At 41.1% G+C, this 18,760-nt stretch overlaps 1 protein-coding gene across 2 annotated transcripts in view; it reads right to left on the minus strand.

Moving 5' to 3' along the window:
- Window positions 1-18,760, minus strand: part of baz1a (bromodomain adjacent to zinc finger domain, 1A) — a 28,686-nt gene that overhangs the window by 3,246 nt on the left and 6,680 nt on the right. For both annotated transcript variants that reach the window (XM_032546766.1, XM_032546767.1), the window contains 23 exons: window positions 18,629-18,739; window positions 16,648-16,884; window positions 16,471-16,566; window positions 15,578-15,716; window positions 15,123-15,254; window positions 13,985-14,305; window positions 13,451-13,616; window positions 13,165-13,257; window positions 12,726-12,805; window positions 9,986-10,098; window positions 9,222-9,457; window positions 8,909-9,138; window positions 8,145-8,257; window positions 7,908-8,062; window positions 7,675-7,820; window positions 6,781-6,852; window positions 6,057-6,142; window positions 5,796-5,960; window positions 5,484-5,704; window positions 5,249-5,410; window positions 4,977-5,155; window positions 3,179-3,366; window positions 1,774-1,861 (listed from right to left, as the gene is read on the minus strand). In XM_032546766.1, coding sequence (XP_032402657.1) covers window positions 1,774-1,861; window positions 3,179-3,366; window positions 4,977-5,155; window positions 5,249-5,410; window positions 5,484-5,704; window positions 5,796-5,960; window positions 6,057-6,142; window positions 6,781-6,852; window positions 7,675-7,820; window positions 7,908-8,062; window positions 8,145-8,257; window positions 8,909-9,138; window positions 9,222-9,457; window positions 9,986-10,098; window positions 12,726-12,805; window positions 13,165-13,257; window positions 13,451-13,616; window positions 13,985-14,305; window positions 15,123-15,254; window positions 15,578-15,716; window positions 16,471-16,566; window positions 16,648-16,884; window positions 18,629-18,739 — 3,529 coding nt within the window. The remainder of the gene's footprint in view (window positions 1-1,773; window positions 1,862-3,178; window positions 3,367-4,976; window positions 5,156-5,248; window positions 5,411-5,483; window positions 5,705-5,795; window positions 5,961-6,056; window positions 6,143-6,780; window positions 6,853-7,674; window positions 7,821-7,907; window positions 8,063-8,144; window positions 8,258-8,908; window positions 9,139-9,221; window positions 9,458-9,985; window positions 10,099-12,725; window positions 12,806-13,164; window positions 13,258-13,450; window positions 13,617-13,984; window positions 14,306-15,122; window positions 15,255-15,577; window positions 15,717-16,470; window positions 16,567-16,647; window positions 16,885-18,628; window positions 18,740-18,760) is intronic.

The raw sequence follows: 18,760 nt of genomic DNA on the forward strand, positions 1-18,760 counted from the left end.
GGGATCAAAATTGCAACATTTGTTGAACCACACCATTTTCACATGGTGTGGTTCACACTGCACTGTGTCAAACCCTTTGGAAAACCTTCCCCCACCTCGCCTGTGGGAGAACCACTTAAAGAAACAACATGAAAACCTCCAAAGAAGACAAAGAGCGCAACTTCCTTCTTCACAAAACGTAAACAAAAATGGAGCAGAGTCACATTTTATTTAGCAGTTGGAGGACTTCTTTTTTGTCTTTGGCAAAATACCATGAGTCAATTCTCACACTAGTGCTAGACTCACATATTTGTTTTGGTGTATAAATGCTTCAAATTAATTGAACATTCTTGACCCACAGAATACAGTAGAAAAATCTTGTGCACAAACGTTTAGAAAGGCTTCACATGATTGCTCACTGAGCTCCTCTGCATCATTCATACATAACTAGCTCTAGCTCACAGGTGTCAAACTCCAGTCCTCGAGGGCCGCTGTCCTGCAGTTTTTAGATGTGCCACAAGTACAAAACACTGGAATGAAATTGCTTAATTACCTCCTCCTTGTGTAGATCAGTTCTCCAGAGCCTTAATGACCTAATTATTCTATTCAGGTGTGGTGCAGCAGAGGCACATCTAAAAGTTGCAGGACACCGGCCCTTGAGGACTGGAGTTCGACACCCCTGCTCTAGCTGGTGCCATCAAAGGGTCAGTAGTCGTATTTAGGTTCTCCATTGATCAGATTTTTATTTTCCTTTATTAAACTGAATCATCATTTGAAAACTGATTTTTGTACTCAAGTTACCTTTCTCTGATACCAACATCTGGTTGATAATCTGGAACAATTAAAGTACATTTGGGGTAAATACAGCACTGTACATAACAGGGCTGGACAATATGGCAGAAAATTTTATCACAATATAAGCATTTCAAGTGAGTTCATGCCCATAATTATTGATATTGATAGTTGTTGATTAGATTATTGTTTTAAATATTTGAAATACTCGTGATGCGACCTTTCCTGTTTTATCCACAGTTTTCTCTCCACACCGTTGCTTTTTATCCTTAAGCATTTGTGAGGCACGGTGGTGAAACCTGAAACTGCTGCAAGTTATTCCACAGGTTGTTGAATAACTGTAACAATCCTTGTTTAGCTCGCTGTGAGAGGTTGAGTAGCTAAAGCTTTTCCTCTGCCTACATCCCCCAGAATGCTTTGCGGTTCTGGATTGAAGTTCAGTGACTTTTCTATATACTGAATATTCTACCAGACGTATTACCTATCAATACTGATCACGTGTCTACCATGATATACAGTATATTGTTCTTGATTTTTTGTCCAGCCTTACATATCAAGTCAAAAAAGCAAACTTAGTTCTGATACGCTCTGAATACATTCATACCTTGCTAAATAGTTTAGATGGAACTTAATAAAGGTACTTAAACTCTGTAGTCTGAGGTTAACACAACTTCACATGTGCTGTGATGAGCAGCTGGTCCCACCTACTTTGAGAAGCAGTGGAAAAATAAGGACATGATCCCCATGCAAAGTGAAACCATATATTAACATAGAATGGAAAACTGCCATTAGATGAGTCTGTGATCAGCTGCGTCTATTTCTATTGGCTGGCAAAGTTTAGAAGGGATAACCTTTGGTCTGTCTGAGTAAGACAAACAGCATTATGTCATTGTGTACAGCAGTGACAACACTTTGGTTTTTAATCACAAACCAAAACTATTTCTGAACTGACTGCAAGCCAAGAAGATTCAAGGTCTAATGGTCCATAGTTTTGTTTCTCACCTGCTGTCTGATATTCACAGTTGTTGACCTTCTCTCTGATGGTGCTCAGAGCGATGGGCTTCGTAATGATATCATAGTAGTCAGGAACCTGGAATCACACAAACATGGAGGAAACTTGGAACCACTACAGCTGTTATTTTATCACTCCACATCAAAGTTCTCACTTCTCACTAGGAAATAGCCAATGCTGGAGAAATTGTGGTGTCAGAATGCCAATCACTGTTATATTTTTTGGGAATGACATATTCTCCAAAAATAATGGGTTGATATAAACAATAAAATTAACTATATCTTTCACATCTGTATTCTGACAAATTTCAAAAACTGTTTGTGGACTGCAAAAGCCTGTGTTTTTATGTCATGAATATGTTGATTTTCATGTCCAGAGGTTTTTTTTTGCAGGGATGATTTTTTCCCCCTAGTCTGCCTTAATGTTTTTCTCGTCTAACAAAAGCGCAGCGCCTCCCAGGGTTGCAGCTTCAGACACCTGTCTACCCATGTCCTATGTTTGTTTTATCCACAGTTTTCTCTCCAACTATGCTGTGCTGAAATGTCAATTTCCTCCCTGGGGATTAAAAAAATATATTCATTCATCCATTAATTTATTCATTACGCAGTCAATAGATGAACAGCTTTGGGATGCACTTATAGCAACTGGAAAAAATACAAAGAACTGGATGGTACAGAGAGAACTAACTGCACAAGAATGGGCTCAGGTACTAATAGACATTTACAAAATGGAAAAAGTAGCCTTCACTGTCAATTTAAAGATACTTATCTTTCAAACATTGGAATAAATGGGAAACATATATCAAAGATGTCAGAAATAATTTAGAATGCTTATGAATAATGAGTAATAACATTTTGAAAGGATGCCACTTTACTTAAAGCTGCAGTATGGAACAACTATTAAAAAAACATTGTTTGAACCTGTCACTATGTCGTGACAGTATGAGACAGATAATTTGAAAAAAATCTACTCCTTTTTCCAGGGCTATCTAGAAACAACCAATCAGAGCCAGGAGGAGGGTCTTAGTGCGGTCAATCACTCCTCTATGTGGCACTGCTCAGTCCCCTTTTCTCTCTGCTGCGCTACACATAGCATAGACCGTCATGAATGCTAAGGCTAGTGAGAAACACTCAGAGAAGCCTGATGTCTGGGTTTCAGAACTGAACTACAATAGTGCTGCTCAGCACCAATCAGGACTTCATATTTGTTCAGGAGTAAATGAAGAATCGTTTTAACTATGGTTTGCCTCTTATGGCTCACTGCAGTCCCAGAACATAACTCCATCCTACTCAGGAGTTGGTGGGAGGTTGTGGGGATACATCTGTGGCTGAATGCCTCATTATCTGCCTCCATACCCAGCCAGCTAAAAATCCTCCATAGTGAAGGTTTGTATACCTGAGTCTTGGACACCAGCTTCATGAAAGGCCAGCTGTCTTCATGCCTGACCAGCTCCACAGTCAGCTGCTCACAGGCTGACAGCTCGTGGACACCCTGATTCCTCCCAGAGGAGCGTCGGCTGGAGGACAAAGACGTTGCTGGGAGAACTGGGAGGACGGTTTTTGATGGTTTGGGAGGTGTAGCTTCTGTGGGAGGAAACGGGACACAACATTTCAGAAGGATTAGCTGCATGGATCATATGATCATGTGTTGCAGTGACATGGAGGCTGCTTGTCGTTTTGTAACAGGAAATCTCAAGAACACAGTTTGACCTTGGAGCCCATTATTGGTTTAAACGGAAATGTAGGCACATGCTAGCAAAAGTCTCTCAGTATTAGAAACCTCTGTGTGTGTGTGTGTGCTTGGGTCTTTAGTCACAGCTCAGAAATGTGTTTCTAAGCGACAGACATTGCTGTGGAACGTCCAGGGTTACTGTCCAGTTCTCATAACAAACTTAAATTACTTCATCAGATGCTAAATCAGGAAAGAAATTTAATTCCAGACTTTCGTTGAAAAGATTTGAAAGCTGCAGACAGATAGGAAGGAAGTGGCACACAAATAACCTCAACATCCTCTGCAGACTGAGCCCTCTGACTAGATTAAGCACTAAAAATACAATAAAACATTCTTGTGAATAAATTCTACGTCTAAACATAAAACTAATTCACCTACTTTATGTGTCAGACAAAAATACACTTCAGTCTCAATACTAGGTCAGTACAAACAAATGCTGCAGGTCATTTTTAGGACTGCTACTAACAATTATTTGGGAAGAAATTATTCTGACAGAAAATAATTGGCACAATCTGCAGATTTTTTTATTTAACCACTTGAGCATATTCCATACAATATTAGAAATTAATTAAATATGCAAATAAATAATTCAATACTTTTTTAAATCAGAAAACTAACATGCATCTACAGCTAAAAACATGAAACTTCTAAAATTGGAAAAGCTTTACAACACAGTTGATCTGTCCATTATTTTTTGGGGAGCACAGCACTGCTCTGGTCCACAGAGTAAACAAAGCTGTAGTACGACTTCATACTTTGACAGTTTTAGTCCTTAAAAGGGGCCGTGCTATGTATTTTACAGGCACACATTGCCATTTTATAGCACAATCAGGTAACCATGTTACCTTCAGGTATCATAAAAATGTTATTTATATCAAATATGACTTAAATGAAATTGGACTTTAAATTTAATGCCTCCTTCTGAAATCCATCTTCAGAAAGTCATCACAACATGGCTCTTCTATTAACCCTTTATCAACGCTTTTACCAGCACTGCTTTGAGAAGTAGCTCCTATAATGAACTCAGCTGGTGGAATGTGCAGTTCCAGAAGGTGTTTGCTAATCGCAGCTGGCTAGTTTGAAGGAGCTGAGTGCTGGAGGGAGGGAGGGAGGGAGGGAGGGAGGGAGGGAGGGAGGGAGGGAGGGAGGGAGGGAGGGAGGGTTGCCCTGTGAGGCAGAAGCTGGGAAACTGCAGCTCTGAGAAGCTGCGCCTCGAAGGTGGAGCTAGGTCCACTCAGACATTTTGCACAGCTGAATGGTTGCCGTGGGAGATTCAAGGATTTCTCAAACATGCATGAAAAAAATCAAATAAAAAAATCAAGGGAACACTCCTAGTATGTTTTTGATGAGGGAATAACATAACATGATGCATAGCTCAAAAAAGCAGTTTTTTTTAACTTTCCTGGTTAGATGCCTTATGGCTGCTGGTGTTTACATGTGCTGAGGTCATCTGTTGCTCTACCTGCTGAGGGCTTCTTGCTGACCTCCCTCTGACCAGGTGAGGTTTTCACGTTGCTCTTTGGGGCAGGAATCTCGTTACTCAGGCGGGTGCTGGCTCGCTGTCCTGAGCGAGACGGCGCTCTATCGCTCGGTGTCGTGTTTGCTTTGGATGAGGATGCAGAAGCTTTCTTCCCTGAGGTTCTGTTAGGGGACAGATGTTACTGAGCGAAAAACAACTGTAAACAAGAGAAGGCATTTTTACAAAACAAACAACAACAAAAAAACAATACACACTTGGAGGCTGAAGAGTTTTTCCCTGATGAAGTAGTGCTGCTCTTAGGCGGAGCTTGTTGACCTTTGGGCGTGGCGGTTTGACCTTTGGGTGTGGTTTGTTGTGTTTTGGGCGTGGTTTGTTGTGGTTTGCCTTTGGGAGGTGCAGCCTGGTTCTTTTTGGAACTGCAGAGTGGAAAGTGTTACTTTGGGTTGACTACTCTAAAAACTGAACAAACGTGAACCGTTCCATGCTCACCTCACAGCTACCACCTCCTCCTCCTCCTCTTCATCTTCCTCCTCCTCATCATCTTCCTCCTCTTCCGACTCTTCTTCCTCTTCAGAGTCATCTTCTTCCCCATTCTCTTCTTCCTCTTCCTCCTCCTCCTCGTCTATGGAGGAGCGTTGTCTGGACGGAAGGCGGCTGGATCTCTGTTTGGGTCGGCAGTCTGGACAGAACCAGCTGCCCTCTGGAACATGCTGAAGGAGAGTTGGATCATTTTCCCTCATTACTTAATAAATATGTTTGGTGGAAGGACAGCTACGTCAGTCATGGATGACGGTGGCTTGCCTTGAGGCGGGGCCTCAGACAGTGGGTGTGGTGTCCTCGGTCACAGCCATCACACAGCAGCATGCTGTCTGCGTCTCCTTTGCGTCTGCAGACGCGACAGCGGGCGTTGAGGACCGAGCGGGACCAGAGGACGCTTCGCTCCAGACTGGACAGGTGAACAAACACCTGAATAGATTCAACACAAAGGACAGCAATGTGTTCACACAACCAGTCTGGATGTCTAGACGTTGGCAACGGTGACGTTGAGTTAGAGAAAGTGACCTGAGACGAGCTTGAACAGGCCTGTAGCGACTCCCTCCATCGGTCCAGCACTGTCCTACCGACCCGACCGCCGTCACTGCTGCCATCTAGCAAAGAAACAAGAGGCAGTAGTAGCATCTTACTTGAAAGTAGCTGTAAAGAAACAGACCTCTGTTCAGTTGTCTAGAGTTCTCTTTTCAGGTGAAGGTAAAGTTTGCATTTTAATTGGAAATCAAGGTGCTAGAGTCTGGAGGAAGAGAAGAGAGGGACAAAATCCATGTTGCTTTAAAACTCTTTAACTGTTATGATGACACTGATGTCTAGTCCTTAACACTAGACATGGACTAGTTTTAAGGTTAGTCCATGTCCTCATGGACTAACATGGAAGTGATTTGAGGAGGACAGTTAATGCGGTTTAGAATCCAGAGAGAAGTTTCCACAGTCTATGATGCTTTGGAAGCTGCTTCAATGACTGGTGTTCCTGGTCCTGATGGGCAAGCAAAGTCTCTGACCTTTAACCCCATAGAAAATCTGTGGGCTGTTGGCAAGAGGAAGATGAGATGCACCAGACCCAACAAGGCAGACAACCTGAGGGCAGCTGTAAGAGATTGTAAATCCCACGAGCCACTGATGCAGTAATTCATGCAAAAGGAGCCCCAACCAAGTACTGAGTAAATAGAAACATACTTTACAGAATCCCGTCATTTCTGTTTAAAATATCCCTTTTAATGAGTTGAAGTCCTACCATCAGATGCCTGGTCTTCATCTTTTTTCTTGTTCTTCTTAACTTTCTGGTCCTTTTTTGAGTCTTCGTCACCTGGAAAGTGTGTCATTAACAAACAGTGAAAGCAAAACTCAGACGACCACACAGAGTTTGTTACAGTTAGAGATGCAGAGAGAAATGCAAATGATTGAAACGATTCAAATTGTATCAGTGAAAACAGTGACTGAAAAGACAATACACATAACCTGAAGGTTTTTGCTGTCTCATCACTTTTTAACAGAGAGAAAACTCACCGCAATATTTGGTCAGTTCACATGTGTTTTCCAGGCACATAGTGCCGTTTTATAGCATATTCAAGTAACTATGTTACCTTCGATTACACAACTTAAAAGGAAATTTGACATTGTAATTTAATGCCTTGAAATAGAGCCTCTGTTGCCTTAAACTCCTGCTCTTTCTGAAACTCCACCTCCAGGAAGTCATCACAACATGGCTCCTCTACTAACCCTTTAGAATAGAATAGAATAGAATAGACTTTATTGATCCCCAAGGAGAAATTGCCTATTCGCTACCAAGCTACTGAGGTATTAAATATCAATAATACAAATATAACCATATGAGACAAAGTTTATAAAATATATACATATATTCTTATACCTAAGAGTGATAACATAGTTCAATATGACTAAATATAAATAAATAAATAACAAGCATGCACAACGTTTTTACCAGCATTACTCTGATAAGTAGCTCCTATAATGTGCTCAGCTGATAACCAGTGCCACCAGATGTTTGCCAATTGCTGCTGACTAGTGTGAAGGAGTTGAGTTGCAGAGATGTGGGGGAGGGCTGCTCTGTGTGTTTGGAAACTGCAGAAGTCAGCATATTACCACCGAACAAGGCTTGCAGACTCACCCAGTGGAGGTTTGAGGAAGCGTCTCTCGATCCCTTGCTCAATATGACCAAGGGCCTGAGCCAGAACTCGAACCGAGCTGCTGATCACCTGAGGAGTCTCACTGCCGCTGGTCCTCCCAGTGGCTTCGGACTTCAGCTCCTGCAGCCTGACACACACACACACCCCATCAGGAAAAACTGAGGTCCTTCCATCACATAAGCGTGCAGCAAGCCATGCTGAGTACATAGACTACCTGTCACTGCCTCTGTCTCTGGTTTTTATGTGGCCAGAGTCCACCTCCATGGGCTCCACCTGTCCGTTTATCACGCCGTTTTCTTTGCCCTCAGACGCAAGAAGCTCGTAGTTTCCCTCTTCCAGCGCAGAGCGCCAAACATGTCTGTCCATCACCTTAGCAACACCAAAATGAAAGCTGAGCACGTCATCTCTTAGAGGCTACGGGTCATTTGTCATTGTAAGCAGCTGAGCCTACTTTCAGGGTTCCCAGGGACCCCTGGTGGATGCGGTCCTCCAGGTCCAGCAGCAGGTCTCTTAACCTGACCTCCATCCGGGACTCAGCTGATGCAGAGCAGGGTGAGCGCTCCGCTTCAAAAATTGTAGATTGGTTATCAGTGATAACGTTCCAAATCCATAGGGCAGATCTATTCAGTCTAATTCTATGCTTTGAGCTTTGAGCGACATCATGTTTTATTATTCATTGTACATTATATCTAGAATTCCTAATTGCACTTCATGAACCATTTGAAATATGGCTTGCTAAAGTTTATATTTACATGTTTGACCAAAATAGTCAGCCTATTGTTTTTGTCTGAAAGTTGGTTTTACATGTTTTACCAGCTGGTGAAACTGACGGTGTGTTTCAGTGAGCTGTACTGATGAAGAGTTGGCAATGAATTTATAATTCAGTACATTTATGTCTGTGTTTTAAAAAAGTTCTTTTTAGCCATGCAAATTAGAGCGGTAAGTATTTTATTAAAATATTTGTATTCCATTCGTTTTATCTTTTTTAATTTGTGCCTGTTTTTGAATTGTATTGTACATGATAGTGCTATGCAAATACATTTGTCTTGCCTAAGTCAATTCAGCACTGTTTTTCTGTATCGGACCGGTATCGGCCAATGCTACACCTCAGATATTGGTATCGGTAGTGAAAAAGTGGATCAGTGCTTCCCTAGAGATAACAGTGCTGATTTATATAGCTAGTCTCATCATATGTGGACAGAAAGGTCGACTCACTGTTGCCCGGCTGCGTGGTGAGGAGCCTGTATTTGCTCTGGTCACAGCTCTGCAGCAGCAGCTGGAGCTTGTCTCTGTCCTGCAGCAGCGCCTCCCGCAGGCCACTCTCTCTGTGACCTCGAGGGTTTAGAGCCTCGATCAGCTGATCCACCTCCTCTATGGAGCTGTAGAAGTACCACTGGTTGGGACGGTTCACCGGTACTCCATGCGCACTGAGACTGGAACCAGCACTGTTGGGTTATGATAGCAGAAAAATCACAATTAGGACGCTCTTTAAGCTTTAAGCTCTCCGAGATCTTTGATGAACACCCACTTTTCTCCAGGTTGTTCAGTCTCAGCTTTTGTGTCCTCCATATTAGCTGCAGCGTCTTCAGAAGGTTTGGGGCATGGCAGCAGCATGTCCTCCGTCAGGCCAAAGAAGTCCTCTTCCACAAACAGAGCGCAGGCTGAGGGGATGAGCCAGTACCTGCGGAACAGCCGGTCTTTACCCAGAGGGAGCAGGCAGGTGCAGGCGGCCGCCTTCTGGATTCGCTGCAGCAACTCTTGAACCTGCCAGGAAGACACAGACCTCATAAGCACAACATACACACTAGCAGACTTTCCATTACATGTGTGCGTAAAACTTTGTTGATATTCAAATAATGTCGAGAGAAGTAAATTTTGCAATTAATTTAGAAATTTAGTTCATGTGAAACTTATTCGCATATGATTAGGTCATTAAAAGAGGCAATAAGTCATTAAAAACATTCTGCACCTTGCTTCTCCTACCACTTCCTGTCATCTTTTCTGCCAGTAACAGCCGTTGTTGATCACATGACTTGTGATGTGAAAAGTGTCTCCATTGCAGTTTTGCAAAATGCACTAATTTAGATGCAGTAGGAAAAAAAATCCCCCCAACCTATCGAAAAACATTTTATCAAGAAACACAAGTTCTCTCAAAAATGCCGTGTTTCCAATAAGTGTATTTGTTTTTATAACACCCACTTGGCTAAGTTTTAAGGTAAATGGACACGCAGCTAGCAGAAGCCATCATCATGCTCGTCATTTCTCCTTAAAAAAAAAAAAGGACCATGTGACCTTTTCGTGCTCTTTCTCCAGCTCCTCTGGGCTCAGGTTGGAGGAAAGGCCGCAGGGTTTGGAATCAGAAGGCATTTGCTGCTGTTGCCCGTCTTCATCTTGGCCCGCTTTACCTGGAGAACAACAGGACAAACTAAACTAGAAAAACAAAATTTCTGAAGAAATTTAGCCGGGGCCTGCCAAGGCGCGCCCGTCGGGCTTGGGCCCGGCGTCGTCACGCCACAAATTGGCGTCGACGCCAAAGGACGCCGCAACGTAATCAGTGGCACGCGGAGAACCGCAAGAACGTTAAGCGAGGCGGACGTGCACCATTCGGTACGATTTAAAATGTTGTCAAGGCTTTTATTTTGGAAGTTTTGTTAAACTTCATTTCAAAGGGCCAAACTAATCCCATGCGTAATAGTCCTTGGGTTAAAATAGTTATATAATGCTCAAAACACAAGTAGCTGATGTAAAAATATTCAAGGCTTTTATTTTGAAATTTTCAGTATGCTTCATTTTAAAGTTCCGAACTAATACCACGTGTAAGAGTGCTTTGGATGAAAAAGTCAAATAAAGCCAAAAAGAGCAATTACATGATGTAAAAATATTCAAGGCTTTTATTTTGAAATTTTTGTTAAGCTTCATTTCAAAGGGCCAAACTAATACCATGTGTAACAGTGCTTTGGATGAAAAAGTCAAATAAAGCCAAAAAGAGCAATTACATGATGTAAAAATATTCAAGGCTTTTATTTTGAAATTATTATTATGCTCCATTTTAAAGTTCCGAACTAATCCCATGTGTAACAGTGCTTTGGATGAAAAAGTCATATACGGCCAAAAAGAGCAATTACATGACGTAAAAATATTCAAGGCTTTTATTTTGAAATTTTCAGTATGCTTCATTTCAGAGGGCCAAACTATTCCATTGTGTAACAGTGCTTTGGTTAAAAAAGTCACATAAAGCCAAAAAGCGCAATTACCTGATGTAAAAATATTCAAGGCTTTTATTTTGAAATTATTCTTATGCTCCATTTTAAAGTTCCGAACTAATCCCATGTGTAACAGTGCTTTGGATGAAAAAGTCAAATAAAGCCAAAAAGAGCAATTACATGATGTAAAAATATTCAAAGCTTTTATTTTGAAATTTTTGTTAAGCTTCATTTTAAAGTTCCGAACTAATCCCATGTGTAACAGTGCTTTGGATGAAAAAGTCAAATAAAGCCAAAAAGAGCAATTACATGATGTAAACATATTCAAAGCTTTTATTTTGAAATTTTTGTTAAGCTTCATTTCAAAGGGCCAAACTAATACCATGTGTAACAGTGCTTTGGATGAAAAAGTCAAATAAAGCCAAAAACGGCAATTACCTGATGTAAAAATATTCAAGGCTTTTATTTTGAAATTATTATTATGCTTAATTTTAAATTCCAAACTAATCCCATGTGTAACAGTTCCTGAGTTAAATCAGTTATATACAGCCCATAGCAGCAAAGCAGTTCTAAAGGCCAGTTCAGTCCTGATCTGTTTCAACTGAGCGGTCCACTATAGATAGAACTACAATGATGCGTATCTGTAGTCCTAATCAGCAGCCAATAGCCTCTTGAGTTCCGTTGCTATGGTAAATAATGGTCTCAGCAGGGTGTGAGCTCTGAGCTGTGAGCTCTCAAACACACAATTGTGTGTTTGAGCAAACACGTTTTACTGAAAAAAAGCATTGGAAACAAATCCTTGTTGTTCGGGAACCGTAATACATATTCGAAAAGCGTTTCGAGCGTATGAGAGGCCTATGTGTCTTCTGCGATAGTCCCGAGATTCATATCTGTACCTCACTCAGAGCATTTACAGTGATGAGAGAAAGAAATGTTGTGCCCAGATCTGAAATTCTATTCAAATACATGGGAGAGAGCCTCAGACAGCCTCAGAAAATCCTGTCGCATGACTTTGCTCTGAAGCACCGTGACAGAAAACCGTACGGTCTAGATAAATTTCGAAAACATTTTACCGGAGCAGACAGGCGTATCAATGTCAGGACCGATTGTGATACTAATCGTGCGATATTTGTGGGCGTGATGGCGATTTCAAAAATGATTTGGGCTGAAAAAGTTGTCTTCATCTCTCACTCTAAGCAGCCAGAGACGCACTCTAACTTTAGGAAAAATGAGAAACTTTGGGTCGCTTAGAGGCAAATTGTGGACAAACCGTAACTGGTATCGACGAGCCGTCTTCACTTTCGAAGAGATCACAGACGTATCTACAAAATGAAATTTGAATGGCATTTCTAGGTGAATTTGTGACGACACAGAAAATCCTCAAAAATAGGGTATTTCTAGGATTTTTCCCATTGACTTATAATGGGGTTTTTTTCGTAGTTTTTTGCGAATTATGTCGCCACGTTAAGCCCAAATCCCACCAGAAGTAATAGCTGGAATGGCGTGAATTTTCTGCAGGTTTTGATACCTCATTTGTAGGTGTGCACCAAGCGGTATGAGCCGCATTAATGGTTACGGAAGAAAAATAAAGAAGAATAAAGAAACACTTTCTCCGACAATAACAATAGGTTCCTGCCATTGCTTTGCATGGCAGGCCCCAATGAACACACATTTTATCTTGGGACAAATCAAATTATATCTTTTCAGCTTTAGGTCAATAATTATAATAATTGTTATAATAATTATTGTCCTGTTTGCTTGAGCTGAAAACCTCTACCAATAAGTGCAGTATGTTGACTCAAAGTGCCCTGCTGGGGATCAGATGTTACCTGTTTTCAGGGTGCTGGACAGACCATTTTCTTTAGCGTTCTTATCGTGCTGTTCTCCTTCAGCATCAGCAGCCGTCTCACTGAGGACAGAGGAAACAGGACTTCAGAATACCACTCACATCCACTGTTTAGAGCTTTAATGCTACAAGCCCTTCTCCAGGAGTGATTCAATTCCCAGCCAGCTGAAAGCATTGAGTGTCATTCCCAGAAGCAGTTTTCAGTGTTTACTTTAATATAATCACCAGGAGAAGAAAAAGGTGACATGCTGTATTCTGTAACCACATCTAGTTTTAAAAACAATTCCATAGAAGCAGACAGAAAATCCACACACAAAGAGAAGGGAATGCTTATCCAACAACAGGACATGAAGCAGCTCTGTGAGGATTGTGTAGAGAAGCAATGCAGCTTCCTCATTCTGAGTGAAGACTTCCTTCCATACCCATTAGCTTGCAGTCTTTCCTTCAGTCGCTCCTTTTTCTCCCTCAGTCTCAGCTCCTGCTCCCTCAGCTTTTCCTCTTTTCGAACACGAGCCCTAAAAACAAAAATGCCAAGCACATCAGATGGGAAACTTAAAACATGATCAGTAAAAAAAACACAAAACATTAATGTACCCCTTTTTTTAAAACATTAAACCCAGAGTGAAGCATCTTGATTTAGGACATCAGTGTTTCAAAGCAGAGGTCAGAGATCAACTGATACTTAAAACCAGCGTGTGTGTTCCCTACCGTAGAGCGATCTCCTCCCTCTTTCGGCGGTGTTGTTCTGCTCTGATCTCTCTCAGCTCTTGTCTGGCTGCCTTTTGTTCATCCACACAGTCCTCTATCAGATCTCTGCTGGAAGCCAAAGTCAAAAGCTTCCCCACCAGAGCAAGAAGGATCTTCAGTTTTTCCGCTGCAAACAAAAATATAATCCATTTTTCTTTGATTTTTTAAAAAAAAAATTCACTTTGAATTATATTTGAATTATCTCTATAAACTGAAGGGTGGACTGATTACTGCAAGGAACATAAAGGGATGACTAGTTTATAAGGAATTGATTGCTGCCATTAATAAAAACTGATTTAAGGCGTGTTTAATATTGACACATATAAACATAGAGGAGAGAGGAACGTTAGCATCAGTGATAATTTGCAACAAGCGTCAGATCTTCAGAGGCAAAGACTTTTCTTTCGGTCTGTCTGTGTTTCGTCTTTACTGATCTTCCGCCCTGTGAAATCGCCTCATCTATTCTGCCTAAAGACTTCCTGCCGAGTTACTGACCTGGTGTGAGGTCATACACTGGAGTGCAGGACAACCTCTTCAGCAGCGCTGGGTCAGACAATCGCAGCTCCACGCATGGGTCGTCCATGACAGTGAAACCACCTTGTTTCTGGTAGCGGAACTTTGCGTTGCTATGGTTACAATCAGCGCCAGAGGCTAGGATGTAGAGGCGCAGGATTTCGGAGAGCGTGCAGCTGTCCAGGTCCAGCTGTTTGAGCCCTGAGCCCTGATGCAGCTGAGGCCAGGCTGCAGCCAATGAGGCGACAGCAGTCAGAGCCGACTGAGTGGGATCACAGTCGTCATCCAAAGCCTCCCACAGGTCTGCAGAGAGGAAGTAGAGAAACATCAGGTGTACTGGCAGAATCCAGCCACAGGGGGTCAAAGATTTGACAGCTTTATGACCTATTAAAGTAAAGGTCAATAGGCTACAAAAGATGTTCATCACATTTTTTTTATACAAAATCATTCTGAGAGTGACATGTCAGTCTGCTTAGTTCTGACTACGTTGAGCTCTTTTTAGAATGAACTGTTTTAGGGCTTCCATCAATTTCAATTCAAATAAGCTGCTGTTGGCCACGCCCCCATATCAAAGCTAACATTCACATGAAAAAATGGCTGCAAACAGATGCGCAATTATACAACCGTACATCTTTGAAAAGCAGTAGTGGAACCTCCTGCACAACCAACAAGAATGCAGCAAGTTGTTCCAGGATGGTAAATGCACAACAAAACACTTGTGAATACAGTGGAATACCAGCTGACCAAATGGGCCGAAGCTCAGTTCGGGTTGCTAAGTGACGGGCCGGACTTCGCTGGGGTTGCCAGGTGAGCGGCAGGGCATTCCAGACATTGTGATGTTACATTGTGAAAATTTCGTAAAGTGCTTTCTTTCCAGACATAAATTATAAATTAAACATTTAATTATTGCCAAAAACCAGCTTGGTGATTGGTTAAAGCATTTTTTTTTTTTTTTAAAGCAATAGAGATCCAAATGAAAACACAGAAACATGCAAAGGAGACCTATTATGAATTTTGCATAACAGGACCCCTTGAATTTAATACAAAACACAAGAAAGGATGGCATCAAGAACCGGTACTAATGTAGGAGTCATGGTGGACTGGTCAGTGTGTGTCCCACCCTCAGCCTGATCTTTGGCCACCTCCTCCTGCTCCTCATCCAGAGCTTGAAAGATGGCAGTCAGGAAGAAGAAAAGCAGCTCACACAAAGGACCTTCTGGGTCAGTGCCGACCAGAGCCTCCTCCAGAACCTCTGTGGGAAGACAAAAATCTGCTTAGACAGACCACTTTATCTGGAAATAAACACTTACAGCTTGGATCAAAACTCCATTTCATGAAAGAAATTATTTTTGTTATTAATGCAAAACGCCCCATCGGGCGACTCAATACACAGGCAATATACTGTAATGTATAGCAATAGTGAAAAGAAAGTGCACCCTTTAAGGTTTTTACACATGAACAAATTTAAAAAGATGATTGTGAGACCAAAAAAAACATCATTCCAAAATGGAACAACCTGCATGTGTAGGTTTGAATTCATAAACATTTCCAGAGCAATACTTAAGAAATACTCACCCAGAGTAATTCCCTCAGGGAACTCATCTTTCAGGTCAAAGGCCTCACCAAAAGCTCGCAGGAACTCCAGCACCATCAGAGCTTCTCCAAAAAGCTTGGAAGGAAGACGGGTTCTCACCGGCATTGGGCTGGGTAACTCCTGTTAGAACAAACAGATATTCTACATTTGTATAAAGGGAATTCCAGAAATTAAGCCTTTCTTCAACTTTCATGTCCCTTACTCAGAGGTGAGGGTTTGGGTTACAATTTTATTCTTAGTTTTTATTATGTTCAACTGCCTAGATGAATGTGTTAGACTCAGAAAGAGAGATTATAAAAAGTGACTCTGAAAACGTGTTTGGTAAAACTGAACTATGAGTGTATAATATGGACTTGAAGTTTCATTATGATATTTTGTGGTACTATTGTGATAGTAAAAGTGATGATATGAACTATCTTTTACTCATTTTTTAAAACTGTGACTGCATGGCACAGCATTCACTTCTATTTAAAAACATTCCAATTTTTAATACGTTTCTTTAGAACATCAGTTACATAAACTAGTACCATTTGTATCACTAAACTCCACACATCGTTTTAAATTCATTGGTATCTATTTATACTCTCATTGAAAAAACAGAGGAATGCTTTTAACATATTTTGTATTATCAGAGCTGATCAACATTCAGCAACAATCTGCCTACTAATTAATTATTTTCCTTCTGTGCTAGAAATGATAAAGTATTAATATTTAAATTACATTTTTCTTAAAGTGAAGTGAAGAACAACCATACATCTGGTTGTTTTTTTGTCTTTGGTTGGCTGATATTTCTACATTTAGAAGTAGTTCAATGAGCATGTTGACTAATATCTGTTGGCCTAACCTCCACTCTGACGCTCCTGCATTCACTGACCTTTAAGTCTTCACACTCCATGTCCTCTCTGGGTTTGTTCCACAGCTTCAGTCGCTGAGCATATTTCTTCTTCTCTTCCTTCAGCTTCTCTCGTTCCTGTCAATCAGTTGGTAAAATTGTGGATCAAAGTTTTCCTCCCAAACTGGAAAGGTGACTTTGATGTTTCCAGTTACTCACTCTGTCTTTCTCCAGTTTCCTGCGCTCCCTCTCTTCCCTCTTCCTCTGCTTCTCCTCCTCAAACCTTTGTCTCTGCTCCTCTCTCAGCCTGTCCTTGCCCTCTCGCTCCCTCCTTCTGGCCTCCTGCGCCTCCTCCTTCTCCCTCTTCAGCCGGGCCTTCTCATAGCCTGCAGCAGCCATCTCTTCCCGCCTCTGCAGCAGCATCAGCTTCTCCTCCAGCACATTTATTGACGACGCCTGGAAAGCAAGTTCACTCAATAAGGCCTTAAATAGACTGGAAATATTCCACCTTAATATTTCGGACTGAATGAATGACAAAATATCCTCCATCAGCTTTTTTTCTGATGACTAACAACGTTTAGATAACCTCAAGCTTTGGAAAGTTCTCGTCAACAATCTGAACAGGTGTTAAACAGTTATAGCCCACTTACTCAGACCTTTGGTTATGTGAGCAGAAGAGTTCATTATCGTCTGCTGGTCATAACTATGAACTGCATGCAGTCTTCAATAAATTAGTTTTTGCTTTCTGAAGGAGCTCATTTGACAGATTTAATTTACCTTTTCAAAATAAACTTTCAGCAGGTATTGAGCATATTTTTTTATGTTACCATGTTTTTTTTTATTGGTCTGATGTAATATTCTAATTTTAAATGTCATATTTTCATTAGCTGCAAGCAGAAAATTCTAATTAAAGGGGCAATATTATGAGCTGAAGCTCATAATATTGAACTTCAGCTCAATATAATGAGGCTGGAGAACAATCAAGTAACTATGCTACCTCCAGTTATTATAAAAACACTATTCCAAATATGACTTCAAATAAATTAGACTTTGTAATTTAACAACCTGAAATTGGGCCTCTGTCTCTTTAAAAACTCCTGCTCTTTCTGAAACTCCTCCTTCAGGAAGTCGTCACAACATGGCTCTATTAGCCCTTAACGACAGTTTTACAAGCGGTGCACTGAGAAGTAGCTCATAATGAACTCAGCAGGTGTTTGCTAATTTCTGTGGGCTAGTTTGAAGGAGCTAAGTGGGGGAGTCACAGGGCGGGGTTTCTCTGGGTGTTTAGAAACTTGAAGGCGGTGATAGGTCCACCAGGCGTTTTGCATAGCTGAATGGTGCCATGGAGATTAAATGATTTCTCAAACATACATGACAGAATCAATGCGACACTCCAGGTATGTTTTTGATGAGGGAATAACATTATAACATTATGCAATGCTCAAAAAAGTTGAATTTAGATAATACTAACCCTTTAACAGAAGCTGAGTAACACCAGTTGGTGTGTAATTAATATATATATGTATGCAACGTGTTTCACTTACTGGTAAAGTTCCTGACAAATTGACTTTTCATAACATTCTATTTTATTAAATAGGTCTGTGTGTTGGTCTTTTATTGCATATAATCCTGAGATTTAAGAAATCACATATCATGAATACTTCTCTTAGATCTCATTACTATCCTTAATGTTAGCCTCCAAAACATTTGGCAAGACTAAATCCCAGCCATAGTATTGTGTGCCTAACATAGTTCTGGTAATTAAATGCATTTATGACTTTATAGAAACATTAGCCAACGTTCTGAAGTTCTTGCTGACAGCACACTGACATTATTTGCCTGTAGAGCAAGATAACAGATGTGATCATCTGACCCAGATTTTAACATCAGATGTAAACCGCTAAAGCCGTCCACTAATATCTGAGTAAGTCAGGGCATGTTGATGCAAGCTCCGGACAGGGAAGATTAAACCAAGACTTGATAGCCTCATGTTCAGCATGAACACAGAAACAATGTCTGAAAAAGAGTTAGTGTTTTATCAAGCAGTAATAACTGCTAAATTATTTTAAAAATTTATCAACAAGAAAAGATAGACATAATATTCAGCTTTGTCTTGCCAATAAGAGTTCCAGATTTCTTTGAGGTCTTATTATTATTAGAAATTAGCGTTGCCTCTCATCATCCTGCGTGGTCCACATACCTGTCCAGGGGAGCCATTAGAGTGGAGGCTGAAGGGAAAAATGGGGGGATCATCAGGGAAGAACTGAGAGAAGGTCTGTTCGGACAGTCTGTACTTCTTCACTGTAGAAGGCTAAAAAACAAACGGACACCG

Source organism: Xiphophorus hellerii, chromosome 19 (assembly GCF_003331165.1).
Source record: "Xiphophorus hellerii strain 12219 chromosome 19, Xiphophorus_hellerii-4.1, whole genome shotgun sequence".
In the NCBI taxonomy this organism is placed as follows: Eukaryota; Metazoa; Chordata; class Actinopteri; order Cyprinodontiformes; family Poeciliidae; genus Xiphophorus; species Xiphophorus hellerii.